The sequence below is a fragment of the Hypanus sabinus genome, chromosome 12 (genome assembly GCF_030144855.1).
Source record: "Hypanus sabinus isolate sHypSab1 chromosome 12, sHypSab1.hap1, whole genome shotgun sequence".
Classification (NCBI taxonomy): domain Eukaryota; kingdom Metazoa; phylum Chordata; class Chondrichthyes; order Myliobatiformes; family Dasyatidae; genus Hypanus; species Hypanus sabinus.
In genome coordinates, this window is record NC_082717.1 from 98,693,988 (window position 1) to 98,716,387 (window position 22,400).

Sequence of the window (22,400 nt, forward strand, 5' to 3'; positions counted from 1 at the left end):
CTGCCCCGGTTAACTGATGGCCCAACTGGAATCCACAGGTAACTGAAGACTCTTGCCTACCTCTCTCCAGTGCACAGTACAGGCCCTTCAGCCCACAATGTTGTGTCAACCCTTAAACCCTGCCTCCTATATAATCCTCCACCTCAAATTCCTCCATATACCTGTCTCATAATCTCTTAAATTTCACTAGTGTATCTACCTCCACCACTGACTCAGGCAGTGCATTCCACGCACCAACCACTCTGAGTAAAAAACCTTCCTCTAATATCCCCCTTGAACTTTCCACCCCTTACCTTAAAGCCATGTCCTTTTGTATTGAATAGTGGTGCCCTGGGGAAGAGGCACTGGATGTCCACTCTATCTATTCCTCTTAAGGCAAGAGATTTCCATTCAATCTGCCAGACATAGGTAACTCACCACATTAAAACATCTTTAAAGGAATTTTTTAAAGTTTTGTAGCCAAAGCCACTTGTTAATTTGAAACATATGCAAACTTAAGAATTGCAACATCAAGTTTACTTGTCATTCAACATACACATAAATACAGCCAAACAAAACACGATTCCTCTGGGGTCAAGGGGAAAAAAAAAACACAAAACTAACAGTCATACACAGCACATATAAAAACAGTTACAAAAGTATTTTGAAAGTAATTATCTAGCCCAGGTCCTTGAGTGTCATGGCCCGTAGATTGATGGTGTATGGATGTTGTCCTGGAGGCACACTTCTGCAGATCAAACCCGTAGCAGATCCTCATATCATGCAGTGCAGCCACAGAATGTAACTTAGTTCTTCTCCCACTGAACAAATACTGGAGGGCAGCACTGATGGGAGTAGCCAGCCTGTAGTGTGGACTCAGCGTGGAATCCAGCGGCACACAGCCAGCTGAAGTCTCCTTCCTTGGTGACCACAATAGGCAATCGAGGCATGAATGAGGGCCTGCTCTGCAACACAACCGAGGCCACGCAGCTCATCGAACTCACCAACGAATCAGACACACTGTACTGTATATTACCAATGTCCAACAAAACTTCATTGATTTCTGAAGACTGAAAAACTTGGTCACTTTATCACCAAGTTCATACCTGTCAATTATCTGTCGAGGCACTTACCTTGCCGCAATCCCAGTATTCAAACAGAACAAAGCACAACACGAGTTGCTCCAAAGGCACTTAGCTCTGCTGCTTAGTTGATTGGCTGGTTAGATATTTTCATTAACGAGGTATACAGGTATATAGCACTGAATAATGACCAACCCATCATAGACTGATACAGACTTTTGAACTTAATACCATAACAGCATGTTCATATGTACAAATGTCTAGGAGTTGGGTATTCATAACCCAAGCCAGCCTGTATTTCAATTTACAATACTACCAACTAGTCCAGTTCAAAAACCTTTGGAACTGACAGGCACACATATTGCCATAGTCACTAGGTAACCTGATACAACAGAAGTGATCAGGAGCAATCATTCGCTCTGGAGCCTAATGTGTCACTCATCTGACTGGTAATTCAATTTTCCATTCCTTAATCGATTTCTCCAACATCAATTAGCATTAAACCACCAAACACAAATATTGGTTCTTCACTTCAATGCCTGCAAGACCAGAAACGTTGCAAGTAAGGTATTTTGCACTTGAAATTTTCAAGGCAGAAGCCCAAGGTACACATGTAGAGAATGAAATGATTGTTATTCAAGGTCTGGTGTAGCAAAAAAACCAAACACAATAAAAACACAGTAAATATAATTATAAAACCAATCCTATAAAACACAATGTACCACTAATTGAGTCTGGCCCTATATACACAAGATTATCTTTTATACATACATAGACGAATTGTATGCACACGAAATGATGCTAAGTACAAGAGTATCTGTACAAAAGGAGACCAACAAGTAGCGATAAAATGCCCAAGTACATCTGATACACTCACCCACTGAATAGTTGCTTTTCTCCGAGGAACTGTAAGCACAGATGGCACTAGGCTGCCCACAATGTAATGGGCTACAGAGGTTTATTTTGTAAGATGTTCCATTCTCCATGTCAACTGCCTCCCAGGTATGCCTGAAACAGAGAAAACAATGATAATGCACAATTTCTCCATGTCATCTCAGGTTCACCCGTACCAAAAAGGAAATTGAAAACATCGATCAACTTTTTTTTAAAAAAAGAATGCAATTACAGCAAAACAAGCTGATCTGAACAAATGCAAAAATCCTTCTTTCAGCTTTGCACAATTGCGCTACATCTTCCAAGCAAACATCTCACCTCAGCAGGAGTGACAACGGTAACCATCAGTTCAGAACGGTGTTGGAGAAGGTTTACATTAGAGTTAAACTCAATGTCAACTGTTCACTGTGACTTTTCCTATACACTTCAAATATCAACATGACTCGTTGACTTAAGCATTGATCTTCACATGGTGATTTACCATTTAGTGTAGTAAATGATTAACCTGATAGAATTCTCTGGCACAGTTGGGGTGTGATTTGTCTTGATCTCCACGGAAGCATCCACCACTAATTCTCACCACCAAATACATCTGTTTGAGACTTAGCAGGACAGAAATTGGCTGCTGCATTTGTTTACAGAAAAAAAACAGCTACACTTCAAAACTGTATCAATCATGAAGTACTTTTACATCCATAAGAACAGAATTAGCTCATTCAGTCCATCAAGTCTGCTCTACCATTCAATCATAACCAACTTATTAACCCTCTCAACCCCACTGTCCTGTCTTCTCCCCAGGAGCTTTGTCTAACCAAGAACCTATCAACCTCCACTTCAAATATCCCCAAAGACCAGGCCTCCACAGCCACCCATGGCAATACATCCCAGATCCACCACCCTGTCAAAAGAAATTCCTCACCTCTGTTCTGAAGGTATTTCCTCCTCTTGAGGTTGTGCCCTCTGGTCCCAGATGTCTCCACAATATGAAACATCCTCACCGTATTCACTCTTTCAATATTGAGATAGTCCCCCTCCCCAACCACGATTCTTCTAAACTCCAGCAAGTACAAGCCCAGAGCAATGAAATGCTCATTATACATTAACCCTTTCATTCCAGGTTCATTCCTGTGAAACTCCTCTGGACCCTCTCCAATGCCAGGACAAACTTTCTTAGATGCAGGGCCCAGAAACTGCATCTGACCAACACCTGACCACAGCATTACAATCTTGCTTTTATATTCAAGCTTTGACTGTTCAGCCATTATATTCAAGTCTTCTTGAAATGAATACCAACAAGGCCTTTGCCTTCGAGTGTTCACCTTCCATTACTTCCAGCACAGCCACACTGGAGACAGAAACCACTTATAGCTGAGGTCAATGGCTTTCCCTTTTTTGTTTTAACTACAAAGGAGGCAGAAAGAACAATGGGAATAGTTATAAAACTAGTACTTGGCCCTTTTCGCCAGTACTAAAGTTGGGTGGCACAGTAATGTGGTGATTAGTACCAGTGACCAGGGTTCAATTCTCGCCACTATCTGTACATTCTCCGTGATCCCATGGGTTTTACAGAAACGTAGAAAACCTACAGCACAATACAGGCCCTTCGGCCCACAAAGCTGTGCCAAACATGTACTTACTTTATAAATTACTTAGGGTTACCCATAGCCCTCTATTACTCTAAGCTCCATGTACCTATTGTATCCGCCTCCACCACCATCGCCGGCAGCCCATTCCACACACTCACCACTCTCTGCATAAAAAACTGACATCTCCTCTGCACCCACTCCAAGCACCTTAAACCTGCACCTTCTCGTGCTAGCCACGGGCACCTCTGGGTGCTCTGGGTTCCTCCCACAGTCCAAAGACGTACTGGATGATAGGTTAATTGTAAATTGTCCTGTGATTAGGCTGAGGTTAAATCCTGGGTTTAATGGTTTGTGGGGGATGGGGGAAGTGTGGCTCTAAGAGCCAAAGGTACATATTCTTTAAAAATGTTTAAACTTTACTCTGCTTATTTCTAATGTAATATAGAAATGTAATCTAATGTAATTAGCTGACAATGCAACATTAACAGCAGGTTTCCAGACCCTGAACAGTTCCTGAAGCAGCCAATCATACTACGACAGGACTCGAGCATTCAATACCTCATAACTACAAGACAACACAGGTGGTTAACTGAGTTGGAAGTGGAACTGGTTAGACAAGAAACGGCAACCAGTTCACATAGTTCACTGTTCACCAGTTCACTGCGATAACCACATTGACAGGGCATTAGACAGCCCGTTAAACGAAGCATAGACAAACCACAAGGCATAGCACAAGGTTAAGCTATTCAGCACATTGGGTCTGCTCTGCCATTCCATCATGGTCAATTTATTATTCTCTCTCAATTCCTTTCTCCTGCCTTCTCTCTTTTCACAGCTGTGTGTGGCAATGAATTCCACAGATTCACCACCCTCTGGCAGCTGATAAAATTATTCTAAAATTTTAGCTGACTTACCACTGCCCATTGGAGGGTGGGCATAGATGGTAGATGCACAAAAGCAGAAATCTTCCCTTGCTCTGTCCAGCTTGCGTTACACATTTCTTTCCCACATATGATCCCAGTTGTATTGGTGACAATGGGCCGGCATGGAACTGTAGGCTAAAGAGCCCATGTGCTGGATGACACCTCCACATCTTGCATCAACACCAGGCACCAACACCCACCCTCCACCAGGGGTTCCTCCCCAAAAATGAACCTTCACCCCCCCTCCCCCCCACCAACTGCAGCTGGTCGTCCACGAGGCTTGGGCGAGCAGTGCGGAGGGCCAGCACTGAGATGCAGGGTTTGGGCTGCAGCGTATCTAACGCTCTGACTGGGCACCGACAGCAGCTTCTCCACACGTCGACAGATCAGGTAACCGCCCTTGGCACAACCCGCTTTATGTAATGGAAGCTGCCATGCACCCTACCAGTTTAGCTGTCTGACTATACACAATGCTGTAACAACTCTCTTTAGCACAGATTCCATTAGCTATTTTACTTGTGGGATTGCATCCAGACCACTGTCGAAGCACATGCACTCTGCATGTACTAAAACTTAAACTTGCGCTTTCTAAGTTGAAAGAGTACAGAGAAAATATAAAGATGTTGCCGGGACTTGAACATCTGGGTTACAGGGAAAGGTTGAAACTTTATTCCCTAGATTGTAGAAGATTGGGGGGGAAGATCTGATAGAAGAGTAAAAATTATGAGGGGTAAATGCAAGCAGGGTTTTTCCACTGAGGTTGGGTAAGGTCACGGGTTACGAGTGAAAAGTGGAATAAGAGGGAGCTTCACTCAGAGGGTGGAGCGAGCTGCTGGTGGAAGTGGAGGATGCATTTTCAATTTCAACATTTAAGAAAAGTTTAAGTAAATGGGTGGAAGGGGACGGAGGGCTGGAGTCCACGTGTGAGTCAATGGGACAAGGCAGAATAATAGTTCAGTTTGGTCGAAGGGCCTGTTTCAGTCACGATGACGACAAGAGAGGAACTGGTCACAACCACTGCTCGCTCTTGACACCTACTCATAAACCACACAAACTCATGATAGGTTTGTACTCATTATTTGAGAAATGCTTTAGAAAACGCTGTACTTGGTCACAAATATCAGAGAGAAAAAAAATTAAAGGACTGTTGCTGACTGAGACCCAATTACAGAAATGATCACCTACTATTACTGAACTCCCAATACTATTCTTTAATAGCTCATTATATGATACAAAACTTCCAACAATCTACCAAAATATGAAAAAGCATGTCATGGGCATCCATTATGGAAACAGGCAACTGGTGAATTCTAGTTCAATAAGATAGATCTTTGAGACTGCAATACTAAACTACAACAATACTCTAACTTGTACCTCACACCGTAATCAGTACGTGTGATAACAATTGCTCCTGCCAACACAGAGTACAGGAGCCGTCAGTCACACACCACCAGGTTCAGGAACAGTTATTAACCCTCAACCAACAGGCTCCTGAACCAGAGTGGATAGCGTCACTCACCCCAACACTGAGAAGATTCTGCAACCAATAGACTCACTTCCAACATAAATCATTCTCAGTACGATTAATTACTTATTTATTATTCTTTTGTTTTTCTTTTTGTATTTGCCCAATTTGTTGTCTTTTTCACATTGGTTGTTTGCCCATCTTTGTTAGCTTTTCATTGATTCTATTGTTTCTTTGTATTCGTTGTAATGCCTGCAAAGAAATGTTGACATATCAAATTTACTTTGACCTTGCACCAAGTGGCAGTATCTCATCACTTATCTACTTGCACATGACACTCAGCAGATCCAATTGTTCTTTACGTGTTGAACAGAGTAAATGATGTGATGGGAGCAGTGCACACCACAGGACTGCAGATATCTGGGTCTAATAGCAGGAAATATCATGTAACAGGTACGCGACTCTCCTTGACATTAGACCCAGAAATCTGCAGCCCAGTAATGTGCACTTACTGCATCGCACCATTTACTTTGATGTTCAATACTCATAATCACAGCGAAGTGCTCCATCAAACATAGCTCCTTTAGAGAATGAACCCGCCAAGTGTTTCATCATACACTGCTGAGTCTCATCGGAGGTCCACAAGCGGCAGGTGCATCATGGACCCCAAGCACCCATGACAAGCCCTCTTCTCATTGCTACCAGGAGCCTAATAACACACAAAGTTTAGGAACAGCTTCCTCCTTTCCCCCATCAAGTTTCTGAATGGACAATAAACCCACGATTGCTACCTTATTATTTTGCTCTATTTTTTGCGCAATATTGTTTTTAGATATACAGTGGATTCCAGTTAATAGGGGCAGCTGCTTATTTGGGACAGCTCTTAAAGAACAAAAACTAATCATGAAAATAGCTGGGATTTCCTTCGCTTACTTGCCACTTAATTGGGACAGGAGACCGCTGCCAAATTGTTTCTAACTACCATCAGTCGCGTGTACTTGTGTGGGCATTGAGACGCCACATCGTGCTTCGAGCAAACCTTTTTTAAATAGCGTCACTTGTGTGCTTGCACAGTGATTTTTGTCTCTGATAATTGGTGAGAAATAAGCAATAAGACGACTCTGAGCTATTTTGCTTACTGTGGTTTCAAGCATTCAGCTGCTTTATTGAGCTAAAGCATACTGGTCCCAATGTGTCTCAATTAACCATAAGCCACTCTTTCGCATTATAATTTATAGTGTTTTCTGCATTGCACTGCTGCTCCAAAACAAATTTCGCAACATTTGTGATAATAAAGCTGATCCTGCTTTCAACCCTTTAAAAAAATAATGTTTGGCACTGCAGGAGAACCTCATCAGTAAAGCTTGAGATAGCTCGCTGCAAGGAGAGGCTTGGAGGCATTGTGGGATTGCAGATGCACCTTGACCTCTCGGTATTGTCTTTAGACTTGTCTGGTGATCAGCCTGGCAGCAGCCGTCTTTCACAATCCCCCCCCATGCCACCTTCCTCCCCCACCAGGAATAAAATTATTAAAGATAATCGTTATTTCTCACGTGTACATCAAAACGTACAGTTTCGCATCAAGTAAAAGGATTCTGCTGAGTAGTCCCCAAGTGCCACCACACTTCCTGTGTCAACATAGCAAATCACAACTCACCAACTAACCAGTACGTCTTTGAAATGTGGGAGGACACCCAACTGGTCAAAGGGAGAGAGTCCAGAGAAGGTTCAGGTAAATGATCCTGGGAATGAAAGGCTGACGTAGGAGGGGCATTTGATGTCTCTGGGCCTGTACTCACTGACAATTAGAAAAACAGAGGGGAGTGGAATTTCATTGGAACCCACGAAAGAGAATGTGTAGGAGGCCCAGTTGATTCAGTGAGCCATCGGCCACGTGCACGCTTGTCATATTTCTGCAATAGATCCGATACTGTTCAGAGATGTGGAAGGAGAATGTGCAAACTCCACACAGAGACTGTCAGAAGGCAGGGCTGAACCAGGAGCACCTGAGCCAAGGCCACAGCTTTTACTGGCGACATCACCATGCCTGCAGGCTTGAGTGTGCATCCTCCAGTACCTCTTCACTCTCCAGCAGGGTGGAATGGCTTTCTGATCAATACATGCTGAAGAAACTGGTCTGAGGGTCATCAGCAAGGGCTCTCCTTCCTACAGGATTCATCTCTGCTGTCCTCACCCACATACCTGAGGCACTCCCCAGTTATTCCACATCCATACTGCCTCCCAATTTCATATCATTTCCTACGCTCAACCTTTCATAATGTGAGCGTGCCCACATCCACATTGTTAACCTGTACCAATTTCCTAATGAAAGATTTCGGTTTGCCTTCCAGCTGTGGCCTCTCGTGTAACCCTGTCATTCAGTGTCCTACCTACCAAGGGAAGCCATGTCTTCTGAACCTCGAGCACCAACCTCACACGGTTCCAAACTTTAAAATACTCCTCAAAGAGTGTCCAACAAAGCTTTTAGCCACTTGTACAAGCAACACTTGCATATTGAATCTGTCAATGAACATTTGGTGATCTTCCCTACACAGACAGTCAGTTTCTCAAAGGACAGAGATCAGAGCTCTGGAACACGAAACCCATTGGAACAATAACACTAACAAGACACAGAACTTTGTAAATGAGGAAACAGCAACTACACTCAGATGTTACTAATACAAAAACTACCAGGGACAATGCAGGAGTTGTCTTAATGCAATCTCAGCCTCGAACGTTCGAGTCCGAGACGGAACCTGCCATTTGGGGATCAGGGAGGAAAATGGAGAGAACTCAATACGCATGTCACTCCCCAAAAAGAAATCAACTGCAGCGTGAGCAATTGTGTTCTGCTTAAATATTAACCTGGCTCAGATTATAACTCTGTGGCGCTCTTTGTTTACTCTTTATTGTTATTTACCATTATTTACTCTTTGCTCTTTATTGTTTAAAGATAAACTCATTTGCATCCTCAACTCCACAATGAAGATCACCCAACTAGGAAAACACTGGAAATAAAATTGAGATGCACTCTAGAAAAATACAGGATTATAAACAAGACTCAACTGAACTTTCCACGGATGCTGCCCGACCTGCCAAGTTCCTCCAGCTTGTTTGTACGTGGTGCTTTGACCAGAGCATCTGCAGTGTACTTTGTGTCAACTGATCTTGAAAAGGCCATTTTACACTAAAGCACTCCAGTATTGAAGCCAATGCTACAAGCTTCCAGAGACTGTGGAAATAAAAATAGCCTCAAATTCTTAATCTTGACAGAAAAACATGAATAGGCCAAAATTTGTAGATCATGGGAGTTTAGCACTTTAGCAAGTTTCTTCCCAGTAAAATACTGCAGAAGGAAAAAACTCAAAATGAATGGTGGAAATGCTGAAGTCGGGCCCTCCTGAGTAAATGTGGTTTGATTGGAGGTCAACCCGAGCATTCTTTCACAGGTACTCACCCAGCCAGCTGAGAAACGTACACCATTGCCCTTGATGCTCCTGAAGTTTTGTACACTATAGTACAACGTCAGAAGTGCAGTAAAGCAGATGCACATCCAGAAATGGACGCCATGCACTGAGTGGAACGCCAAGGCAGTTTGAAGGTAGAAAGCACATGATCAAGTGTGAATTTATACAATTCCCTTCACACCCTGAGCAACCCAAAGGGTTTTGCAGCCAACAAGATTTGTACTGCCATATTGTTGGAAGATCAATTAGAAAAAACAAGCTTTTACAATGCACCATTAATGCATTGAATCATACCAAGAAGCCATTGAGCCTGATACATACACAGCAGGTGCAAAAACAGCTCATTTCATTCCATCTACAACCCACGTAACATTCTCATCTGAAAGTTTTCAGAAAGCTTTCTGCTCATCACCCATCCTTTTGGAGGATCTCAGACCCACATCAGTCTGCAACGTAATTCTACATTCCCTTGTTCCCGACTATCTTAAACCTCATTAGTTACCAACCTTTAATATTACAGTGAAAAGGACTAACACAAGAGATTCTGCAGATGCTGGAAATCCAGCCCAACACAAAAAAAATGCTGGAGGAACTCAGGTCAGGCAGCATCTATGGAAATGAATAAACAGTGGATGATTTGACCCTTCAGCTTTCACTTTGTCTCGCCTTCCTAATTGAACATACACAATTAAGTCTTCCTTCACATTCTAGTTTCACATAAAATACAAAAGCCAGGTCTTTCTTCATAACTAATCTTCCAAACCAGCAATCCTCCAAATTGGCAAGCTGATGAATGACATTTAAATACTCAATACCATCACACACACTCCGTAACTTGATAACTGAAATTAATCACTGCAATCTGGGCAAAGGCATATTTTTTGCAATAAGTATATTTTTAATGCTTTTACAGCTCTGTGACTTTGTCAGTCTACCTTTACTAACCTACTGCCTGCTTTGCTTCATATAGGCAGCAGGTTACAAGGGCATCCACGTTAGCGTCCATCTCAGTCTCCTAGCACAGATTGCACACCCCACCTGCCCTCCTCCTCTTTACCCAAGAACGGACTCTAGTTACTTTAGATGCTCGGGGAGCAGAAGTTGTGTATTTTTCACCTAAACAGAGTTACCTTCTCCACCTCAGACCCTACCCCAAGCAACTCCAACTCCACAACTTACTATCACCTCATCACTAACACACCATCAGCATCTCCTCCTCCCATCACCCTCAACCTCCTTGCTTCTCGAGTGGGCATTGCGGTGTCTCTGCCCTACTGACGAGAGTGATGGAGGGGGGCATTTCCCGCGACCGATCCTGCTGGCGAAAGCAGCACCGCCGCCCGCCGCCCGCCGCCCGACGCCAACTCGCTCCCCATCCTGCCTGGACCAGCCGGGCCTCTGCCGCACTCACCCGCACAGCTCCGGGTAGCTGAAGGAGCTCTCGGCCCACACGCCGCTCCACGGGGCCAGCCACAGCAAGACCGCCCAGCCCAGGCAAACCGCTCGCCGCCACATGCTCGTCCGTCAGAGCCGGAGCTCCCTTCGCTGGGCACAATTTATGGAAAGCGCACGTCAACAGCGCAGCAGCTCTTCCGCAACGGCCTCCACTCCGTCCACGTCACATGACTGAACCTGAGGCCCCAAATCACGTCACATGACTGCAGAACGATCACGTCACATGACAGGCCGGTGCCCCTGCTCCTCCCCTCCACGGGCCGAAAGAGCCATGCAATCACGTGACTCTAAATCCGCGGCACATGACAACAATGGGCGTCACGTGATGGTGGAGCAGGCAGGAGCTCAACCACGAGGGACAGAGCGTCACCTGACCACAAGGCCGCCTGGAACCGGATCACATGACCGAACTCCATTCTGTGACAAACTATGACAGATCACCGGAGGTTGGCATCGGGAACCCACCGACATGGAGAGGGGGGTAGGGGTAGGGGTGAGGAAAGAGGGCGGGTGGGGGGGGAGGGTATTGTGTATTTAATTGTGCAGTGAAATTGGAGTAATACTGTAAGTATATTGCTTGACTAAGCATCCTCTGCTGTTATGTAACTCATTACAGGTTGAATGATTTGTAAAAGCATATCAATGGCATACATCATTACTCTGCCACGTCACATGTGCACACCTCACTAACAGTAAAATACAAAGTGGAGACCCATTCCCCCCCACCACCCCGGTACAGTGTTACCTCCCAACAGACACGCAAGTGAAGTCCCACCTCCCATCTTCTGTGTCCGGTGCTCCCAGTGTGGCTTGTGTATCAGTGAGACCTGACGTAGATTGGGAGACCGCTTTGCCAAGCACCCACCTCCGACTACTGGAAAAAGCGGGATCTCCTGGTGCCCACCCATTTCAATTCCATTTCCCATTCCCATTCCAACATGCCAGTCCATGGCCTCCTCTACTGCCATGATGAGGCCACACTCAGGTTGGAGGAGCAACACCTTATACTCTGTCTGGGAAGCCTCCAACTTGTTGGCATGAACATCAAGTTTATGGTAATTGTCTCTCTCCCACCCGCCCCATTTCCTTCTCTCACCTGTCCAGCTCTTTTTCTTTCACCAATCAACTTCCCAACTCTTTCAACCTGCCCCCCCTCCTGATTTCACCAGTCACCTACTACCTTGAATTTCTTCCTCTACCCCCCCCCCCACCCCCACCTTCTTCATCTGACTTCTCATCTTTTTTCTCCGGACCCAATGAAGAGTCTTGGCCCGAAACAGCAAATGTTTACTCTTTCCCAAAGATGCTGCCTGGCCTGCTGAGTGTCTGACTTATGAAGGCAAAAGCTTTCTTTGTGACCCTGTCCACCTGTGACACCACTTTCAATGAATTATGTACCTGTGTTCCCAGATCTCTTTGTTCACAGTGTAAAACTTACACTGAATGGTCCTAGTAAAGTAAAAAACCTCCCACTTGTCTGCATTAAATTCCATCCACCATTTCTCAGCCCATTTTTCCAGCTGATGCAGATCCCTCTTTAAGCCATGATAGCCTTTCTCACTGTCCATTACACCCCCAGTCTTGGTGTCATCTGCAAATTGCCGATCCAGTTAACCACATTTTCATCCAAGTCATTGATTATAGATAACAACAGACCCGGCACAGATCCCTGCGGCACTCCAATGGTCACAGGCCTCCAGCCAGATGCAAACCTCTATGGCCATTCTCAGGCTTCTACAAAGCTGACACCTAATTCAGTTTACTACTTCATCCTGAAACAGCTTCCCATTTGACTTTGTCAAGTGTCTTACTAAAGTTTGAGTAGGTAACATCGATTGCTGTGACTTCATCCACTTTCTTGGTAACATCCTACAAGATTGGTCAGACATGGCATACCACGCTGGCCATCCTTCATCAGTCCATGTGTATCCAAATACTCGTATATCCCGTCCAATCACTTTCCCACGGCCAGAGTCAGGCTCACCAACCACAATTTCCTGGTTTATTTTTAGAGCCCTTTTTAAACAGCGAAACAACATTGGCTATCCTCCAGTCTTCTGCTGTCGCTAAGGATGACGTAAATATCTCTGCTAGGGTTCCGGAACTTTCTGCATTTGTCTCCTGTAGAGACTGAGGGACCACCTCGTCTCAGAACCCTGATTTGCCTCAAGGTAGCAAACACTAACTAGCTCCTGTAATCTGCAGAGGGTCCGTGAAGTTGAAACCACTTTGCCTCACTTCTATCGACTGTGTGTCTGTCTTCTGAGTAAATATAGATGCAAAGAATTCATTTAAGATCTCGTCCATCTGTTTTGGCTCCACACATGGATGACCATTCTGGTCTTTCAGAGGAGCAATTTTGTCCCTTGCAATCCTTCTGCTCTTAACTTGCCTATAGAATCCCCAGGATTCTCCTTCACCTTGTCTGCTAGAGCAACTTCATGCCTTCTTTCAGCCCTCCTGGTGGCTTTCCTAGTGCTCTTGCATTTCTTATACTCTATAAACACCTCATTTGTTCCTACTTGCCTATACCTGCAATGCACCTCTTTTTTTCCTCTTAACCACTGCCTCAATATCTCTTGAAAACCAAGGCTCACTACACACATCTCTTTGCCTTTTCTTCTTACAGTCACGTCAAAAACAATGAAAACCCAGAATTTGAGTTGCCAGGCATATCTCTTCTGCAACCAAGTCTCACTAATGGCTACAATATCATAATTCCAGGTGTTGATCCGTACCCTGAGCTCATCTGCCTTTCCTACGATATTTCTTGCATTGAAATATACAGCTCAGGACATTAGTCGCACCATACGCAACCTTTGGATTCCCGACTTTATCTGAGATCTTACCAACATCTCCACTAACTGTTCTGACACTCTGGTTCCCATCCCCCTGCAACTCAAGTTTAAACCCTAATGTGTAGCTTTAACAAACCTTTTCACTGGGATATTAGTCCCCCTCCAGTTCATGTGCAAAATGTCCATTCTGTACAGGTCCCACCTTCCCTGGAGAGAGCCCAATGACCCAAAAATCTTATACCCTCCCTCCTCCACCAACTGCTTAGCCACGTGTTAAACTGTATAATCTTCCTATTTCTGGCCTCACTAGTATGTAGCACAGGTAGCAACCCTGAGATCACAACCTTTTAACTTAGTACCAAACTCCTTGAACTCCCAGTGCAGAAATTCTCGCTTGTCCTATTTGTATCATTGGTACCTACATGGACCACGGCCTCCAGCTGTTCACCCTCCCACTTAAGAATGCTGAGGACTGGATCCGAGACATCCCAGACCCTGGCACCTGGGAGGCAACATTCTCACCCACAGAACCTCCTGTCTGTTCCCCTAACTAACAAATCCCCTATCACCACAGCTCGCCTCTTCTTCCCCCTTCCCCTCTGAGACTTAGTGCCAGGGACCCGGCCACTATGGCTCCTCTGTTAGGTCAAACCCCCTCCCCCAGCAGTATCCAAAGTAGAATAACAGATGTTCAGGGGAATTGCCACAGCGGCACTCTGCACTGGTTCCTTAACCCCTTTCCTCTTCCTGTCTGTCACCCAGCTTCCTGTATCTGGCACCTTGAGTGTAACTACTTCTCTGTATGTCCTATCACCCCTCTCAGCCTCCCAAATGATCCAGGGCTCATCCAGTTCCAGCTCCAACTCCGTAACACAGATCGTTAGAAGCTGCAGCTGGATGCATTTCTCACAGTTGTAGTCCTTGGAGACACTGAAGGTCTCCGTGACTTCCCACATCCCACAACAGGGTCATTCCGCTATCCTGCCTGGCATCTCTACTGTCCCAGCTGAGCAGGTATAAAGAAGGGAAGGAGAAAAAGCTGCTTTCTCTGACTGAAGCCTCGAAGAGCTAAATCCTCAAGATCACCACTTAATTCAGACGATAGCCACGGCAACAATGGCCTTTGCACTTGTTACGCCTGCCTTTAATTTGCACTTGCTGATCAATCCCAAACGCAAATTAGCCGTGCATCAGAGCTCAATTACGCTGTCACAATATGCTTCTGCCTTTTCCTACTTGGTCAGTGGACCTGATTGAAATCCCGTTCTCTCAAACTTACGATATCCGGATTGGTCGCCGGGCAGGGCTCAATTGAGAAGCAGTCGGGAATGAAAGTGACCATACTGAAAATTGCAACGTCTAAACGGAAACCTGCGTGACCAGACAAATTGTGGCAGGGCTCACATAGATACTAAACTGGGTGGCAGTGTGACATGCGAAGAGGACGTTAGGAGAATACAGGGAGACTTGGATAGGCTGGGTGAGTGGGCAGATACTTGGCAGATGTCATTCAATGTGAATAAATGTGAAGTTATCCACTTTGGAAGCAGGAACAAGAGGGCAGAGTATTGTCTGAACTGTGTAGAGTTAGGTAAGGGAGAAATGCAAAGAGACCTAGGAGTCCTAGTTCATCAGTCAATGAAGGTGAATGAACAAGTGCAACAGGCAGTGAAGAGGGCAAATGGAATGTTGGCCTTTATTACAAGGGGAATTGAGTACAAGAGCAAGGATGTCCTTTTGCATTTGTACAGGGCCCTGGTGAGACCACACCTGGAATATTGTGTACAGTTTTGGTCTCCAGGTTTGAGGAAGGACATTCTGGCAATTGAGGAAGTGCAGCGTAGATTCACTAGGTTGATTCCTGGGATGGCAGGGCTGTCTTACGCAGAGAGATTGGGCTTGTACACACTGGAATTGAGGAGATTGAGAGGGGATCTGATTGAAACGTTTAAGATAATTAAAGGATTTGATAGGATTGAGGCAGGAAATATGTTCCAGATGTTGGGAGAGTCCAGTACCAGAGGGCATGGATTGAGAATAAGAGGTCAGTTATTTAAAACAGAGTTGAGGAAGAGCTTCTTCTCCCAGAGAGTTGTGGAGGTGTGGAATGCACTGCCTCGGAAGATGGTGGAAGCCAATTCTCTGGATGCTTTCAAGAAGGAGCTAGATAGATATCTGATGGATAGGGGAATCAAGGGATATGGGGACAAGGCAGGGACTGGGTATTGATAGTGAATGATCAGCCATGATCTCAGAATGGCGGTGCAGACTCGAGGGGCTGAATGGTCTACTTCTGCACCTATTGTCTATTGCCGATTGTTTATAGGCAAAACTTGCAGTAAATGCAACACAGCAGGACACATTCAAAGGGCATGTTGAGCTGACAAAAATAAATGGACTGCACAGGAGAGACAATCAGATTTTTAAAAAGTCAAGTTGCAGTTTCAAAAGAGCATTAATCTACATGGTGTTGATGAAAGATCTGATAGTGATGAGAGTGAGACAAGACTGTGTAGCCTTGAGACTCATAATGTGAAAACTAATGAGACAAGCAATATGGCTTACACCAGAAGCAAATGGCAAATTAATTGAAATGGAATTGGACATGGTTTGGCTGTTTCAGTCATTACACAAAATGAATTTGATTAGCATTTCAAAGGTACTAAGCAACTGCCAGCAGAGAGGATGGAGAGCGAGGTGTCTCCCAGTGGAAGTTGGTTGTAGGAGATTCGCAGCCCGTTCGTTAGCCAGAGCCTTCAGCAATTTGGGCATCGAGGGAGAGAGGAAGAGGAGAGCCATCCACAGTACCACCGAGGCGGCAGAGAGGGCCTCAAGGTGGCTGTAGCTCAAAAGAGGGGAGCCATGGAGTCATGTGTAGCTAGCCATCCGGACACAAGCTGGGGTCTGATCAGCCCTGGCTGGGTCACCTGCAGGAGGGTGTATGATGTTGAAAGATCAGAAACACCCGATGATTCCAGGAACATCACTGAAGATGTGTCTAGAAACATCAGTAGATGCATGTACACAACTGAAACCTGCAGATATCCAACTACGAACTTATACTGGTGAAATGATTACTCCTGTGGGAATGACATTTGTAACAACCAGATTGGGCTTGTATGTGGTAAACACTGGAGGGCCAGCATTGTGGGTCTGTGATTGGCTGAGACAATGGCAGCTCGATTGGAAATGCATCCAATTGAAAGCAAATTAAGAAAGGCACTGGATGATACCACAGCAGTGTTCAATTATGGCGTTGAAAACTCAAACATATCAAAGATAAAATAGTATTAAAGGGAAACGCCACACCGAAGTTTTGCAGAGCCCATCTGTGTTAAAGTAGCCAGTAAGCTAGATCAAATGGAGGCTGAAGGAATTATTTGGGGGAGCCCATGGGCAAGCCAGTGGTCCCAGTAGCCAAGAAGAATGGGTGTGCTACGACCTGTGGTGATTTTAAAGTCACCATCAACCCAGTATTGAAAGTAAATCAGAATCAAATTTATTCACACTGACATGTGTCGTGAAATTTGTTAACTTAGCAGCAGCAATTGAATGCAATAAGTGATATAGAATGTCAGTACCCTCTGCCCAGGATAGACCATACCTTTGCCAATCTTCCTGGGGGAAAACACTTCAGCAAAGTGGGCTAAGTTGAGGCTTGCCAACATATGGAGGTAGACAAAGTCAAACACTCACAAAGGGCTTTATCATTATAATAAGCTTATCTTTGGAGTAGTGTCTATACCTACACTCTGGCAGAAAGCCATGGACCAGACACTCAGTGTTACCTGGAAAACATCTCCAAAATCAAAAGACAATTAAAAAGATTAGAAGATTATGAGGTTAGAGCATGACACAAGAGTGAATTATTTAAACTAAGCATTACTTACTATGGTCACACCATTGAAACACAAGTGTGCTGAGATGTAGTGGTGGATGCCCCAAGGCCAAAGGACATGTCACAGTTGTGCTCCTTTTTTAAAATTTGTCAATTGCTATAACAAGTTCCTGCCAAACCTGGCTACTGTGGTCCACCACTTGAGCTCATTACTGCAGATTGGGAAGAAATGGCAATGGACAGAACAGTCCGAGCTGGCTTTCCAAAAGATAGAGGAGATGGTGATGTCAGACTGACACATTAGGATCCCTATTGTCCAGTGAAGCTTACCTGTGACACCTCACCTGATGGTCAAGTCACACCTGCACACCTCACCTGTGCAGTCACGTCACAGGTTATGAGTGATGGAAGTGAATGGCCGAGAATCAGCATAACACCGGGATATGTTGTGAAATTTGTTAACCTGGTGGCAACAAGATGATGCAATACATCGTAATAGAGAAACAAGCTGAATTATCATAAAATATCCATTCAGAAATTGGATAACTGGAGGGAAGAAGCTGTTTCTAAATCATTGAGTGTGTGCCTTCAGGCTTCTGTACCTCCTTCCTGATAGTAGCAATGAGAAGAGGACATGTCCTGGGCAATGAGGGTCCTTAATAATGGATGCTGCCTTTCTGAGGCATTGCTTCTTGAAGATGTCTTGGATGCGACAGATGCTAGTGCCCATGATGGAGCTGACTAAGTTTACAACTCTCTGCAGCTTCCTTCGGTCCTATGCAGTAGCCCAGATGGTGATGCAGCCGATTAGAATGCTCTCCACAATACATCTATTGAAATTTGCAAGTGTTTTAGGTGATAGACCAAATCTCCTCAAACTCCTAATAAACATAGATAGAAACAAAGAAAATAGACCCCACAATACAGTCCCTTCAGCCCACAATGTTGTGCCGTACATGTACTTCAGAAATTGCCTAAGGTTACACATAGCCCTCTATTTTTCTAAGCTCCATATACCTATCCAGGAGTCTCTTAAAAGCCCCAACTGTATCCGCCTCCACCACCATTGCTGGCAGCCCATTCCACACACTCACCACTCTCTGCGTAAAAAAAAACACTTGCCCTGACCCCTCCTCTGTACCTACTTCCAAGCACCTTAAAACTGTGCCGTCTTGTGCTAGACATTCCAGCCTTGGGAAAAACCCTTTGACTATCCTCACAATCAATGCCTCTCATCATCTTGTACACCTCTATCAGGTCACCTCTCATCCCCCGTCGCTTCAAGGAGAAAAGGCAGAGTTCACTCAACCTATTCTCATGCTCGCCAATCTAGGCAATGTCCTTGTAAATCTCCTCTGCACCCTTTCTATGGTTTCCACATTCCACATCCTTCTTATAGTGAGGTAACCAGAACTGAGCACAGTATTCCAAGTGAGGTCTGACCAGGGTCCTATATAGCTGTAACATTACCTCTTGGTTCTTGAACTCAATCCCACGGTTGAAGGCCAATGCATCATATGCCTTCTTAACCACAGAGTCAACCTGCATAGCAGCTTTGAGTGTCCTATGGACTCGGACCCCAAGATCCCTCTGATCCTCCTCACTGCCAAGAGTCTTACCATTAATACTACATTCTGCCATCATATTTGACCTACCAAAATGAACCACCTCACACTTATCTGGGTTGAACTCCATCTGCCACTTCTCAGCCCAGTTTTGCATCCAATCAATGTCTCGCTGTAATCTCTGACAGCCTTCTACACTATCCACAACACCACCAACCTTTGTGTCTCCAGCAAATTTACTAACTCATCCCTCTACTTCCTCATCCAGGTCATTTATAAAATCACAGAGAAAAGAGGTCCCAGAATAGATCCCTGAGGCACACTACTGGTCACTGACCTCCATGCAGAATATGACCCGTCTACAACCACTCTTTGCCTTCTGTGAGCAAGCCAATTGTGGGTACACAAAGCAAGGTCCCTTTGGATCCCATGCCTCCTTACTTTCTTAATAACCCTTGCATGGGGTACCTTATCCTTTCTAAAATCCATATACACTACATCTACTGCTCTACCTTCATCAATGTTTAGTCACATCCTCAAAAAACTCAATAAGTCATAACCTGCCTTTGACAAAGCCATGCTGACTACTCCTATTCATATTATGCCTCTCCAAATGTTCATAAATCCTTCCTCTCAGGATCTTCTCCATCAACTTACCAACCACTGAAGTAAGACTCACTGGTCTATAATTTCCTGGGCTATCTCTACTCGCTTTCTTGAATAAAGGAACAACATCCGCAACCCTCCAGTCCTCCAGAACTTCTCCCGTCACCATTGATGATGCAAAGATCATTGCCAGAGGCTCAGCAATCTCCCCCCTCACCTCTCATAGCAGCGTGGGGTACATCTCATCCAATCCCAGTAACATATCCAACTTGATACCCAGGAACTTAAAATTGCTCACTCTCTCCACTTCTGAGCCCTCTATGAGGATTGGTGTGTGTTCCTTCATCTTACCTTTTCTGAAGTCCACAAAGAGTTCTTTGGTCTTACTGACGTTGAGAGCAAGGCAGTTACTATGACACCACTCCACTCGCTGGTATATCCCACTCCTGTACTCCATCTCATCATAGCTTTTGCATCACGTTCCCTGACTGCTGCAGAGAAAAGTTAAACACGATTGATAGATAGACCTTGAGTCTGGTTTGAAAGGTAAAATGTTTTAACCAGTACTTGTACGGTCGAGAGTTTACCCTCATTCCGTCAGCCACTGGTGTCCATTTTCATTCCCCCTGAAGAGCAGCAGCACAAATGCAGAGATGGGCTCTCTTTCTGGGAGGATAGTTACAAGATGGAATTCCAGAAGACAGCTAATCATTGAAATGCTGATGGATTGTCCCATTTACCCTTGGAATGGAAAAATAGCTGAAAAATTTATTTAAAAAAGGACAGTGTTCTTGATGTGTTCCCCTGAATATCAATCCCTATTACAGCAGAGATGATCCACAGGGAATCCAGAAAAGATCCCATGCTGTCTCAGGTTTACATAATGGCTGGAAAGCGCAGCAGAAGCTCCAGTTCCCTAGTTCTCCAGCACCAGGCTGAACTTGCCCTTGACAGGGTTTGGCTTATGTGGGGAATGAGAGTTGTACCATCCAAGCCAAGAGCTGAAACGTTGGAGGAGGTGCAATACCTGCTGGTCGTCTGTCCGTGATCAAAATGAAAGCATTGTCTTGAAACTTTGCCTGTTCAGGACGTGGAGAGCGGCGTCTCTCCATCCCTGGGAACGGCCCGCATTGCCAGGCAGAGGATTCGTGTGGATTTTGCCGGACCGTTCATGGGCACAAGTTTCTTGGTGGTAGAGAACGCAGCTACAAAGTGGCCAGAAGTGTTCCCAGCAGCCTCACACACTGTTGATGTGTTGAGAAGCCTCTTCTCACGGACTGGTGTTCCAGGACACTTGCTCGGTCACCCCCTCCCCCCACATCCCAACTCTCAGACACACTGTCATCCTGTATGGGTCACTGTGCATCGTTTACTGCTGGTTATAATAGTAACATTACACTGTCTTACATAAACATGCACCTCGCACTCTGTCAGTCTCTAGGCTATGCCACTTGGGGATTTGTGCTAATATTACTTTGTGACTCTTTGGGCTGGATTGTGACTGTGCTGTGTGGCACTATATAGTATGTACTGTGTTTTGCACCTTTGTCCTCGGAATGCTGTTTCATTTCACTGTATACACGTGGATGGTTGTATGACTATAAACTTTACATCGAATGTGAAGATGCAGAGGGATGCAATCACGGAGAAGGCTAAACTTCATTGGGTGTTTGAGAAGGTTTGCTATGTCACCAAAGACTCTAGCAAGTTGCTGCAGATGTACATTTCACAGCCCAGTACGGAGGTTCCAATAAACAGGATCACAAGAGGCCACAGAGGGTTGTAGACTGAGCCACCGCCATCACGACCACAATACTGTCTAGCATCAAGACATCTACTAGAAGCGGTGCCTGAATCAGACAGCTTCCGTTATTGAAGACCCTCACCATCCAGAATGTGATGTCTTCTCATTACTGACCCCAGGGAGGCGATACAAGAGCCTGGAGACACACTGTCATAAAGATTTAAGGAACATATTCTTCCACTCCGCCATCAGATTTCTGAACAAAGAACCCATGAATGCTAACTGGAGTCACAAAATATCAGAGTCAGACGCTTTGGCTCATATAATCTGAGATGAACTATTATGCTGCCTACTCACACAACCCTCCATTCCCATCCCATCCAAGTACCTATCCAGATTTCTCTTAAGTGTTGACATCAAACCCACATTCACCACTTCCACTGGCAGTTCATTCCATACTCTCATCACCCTCTGAGTGAAGGTTTCCTTCATGTTTCCCCTTAAACGTTTCACATTTCACCCTGAACCCATGACTTATAGTTCTTCCTCACACATTCTCAGTGGAAAAAGCCTGTTGGCATTTACCCTATCTATACCCCTCGTAATTTTGTATACCTCTGTCAAATCTCCTCTCATTTTCCTATGCTCCACGGAATAAAGTCTTCACCTTTTCAGCCTTTCCATGTAGCACAGGTCCTCAACAACATTCTTGGGCTTCCTTTGCACTCTTTCAATCTTATTGATGTCTTTCCTATACAGGTAGGTGACTTGAACTGCACACAATATTCCAAATTGTATAAGAATCCGGTCTTATACAATTCCCAACTCCTGTACTCAATACTTTGATTTAAGAAGGCCAATGAGCCAAAAGCTCCCTTTACGATCCTATCTACTTGTGCTGCCACTTTCAAGCAATTATGGATCTGTATTCCCAGATGCCTCTGTTCAATCGCACTCTACTGTGCCCTACCACTCACAAAGTTGCTTCTACCCTGGTG

At 44.9% G+C, this 22,400-nt stretch overlaps 1 protein-coding gene across 1 annotated transcript in view; it reads right to left on the reverse strand.

The window, feature by feature from the left end:
• The window catches only part of igf2r (insulin-like growth factor 2 receptor), a 198,241-nt gene extending 187,207 nt beyond the window's left edge, over positions 1 to 11,034 (reverse strand). Inside the window, exons 1-2 of the mRNA XM_059986536.1 lie at positions 10,808 to 11,034; positions 1,939 to 2,069 (exon numbers count right to left, since the gene is read on the reverse strand). Of these exons, the coding sequence (XP_059842519.1) occupies positions 1,939 to 2,069; positions 10,808 to 10,911 (235 nt within the window). The 5' untranslated portion in view covers positions 10,912 to 11,034. The remainder of the gene's footprint in view (positions 1 to 1,938; positions 2,070 to 10,807) is intronic.
• Between the last annotated feature and the right edge of the window lie 11,366 nt (positions 11,035 to 22,400).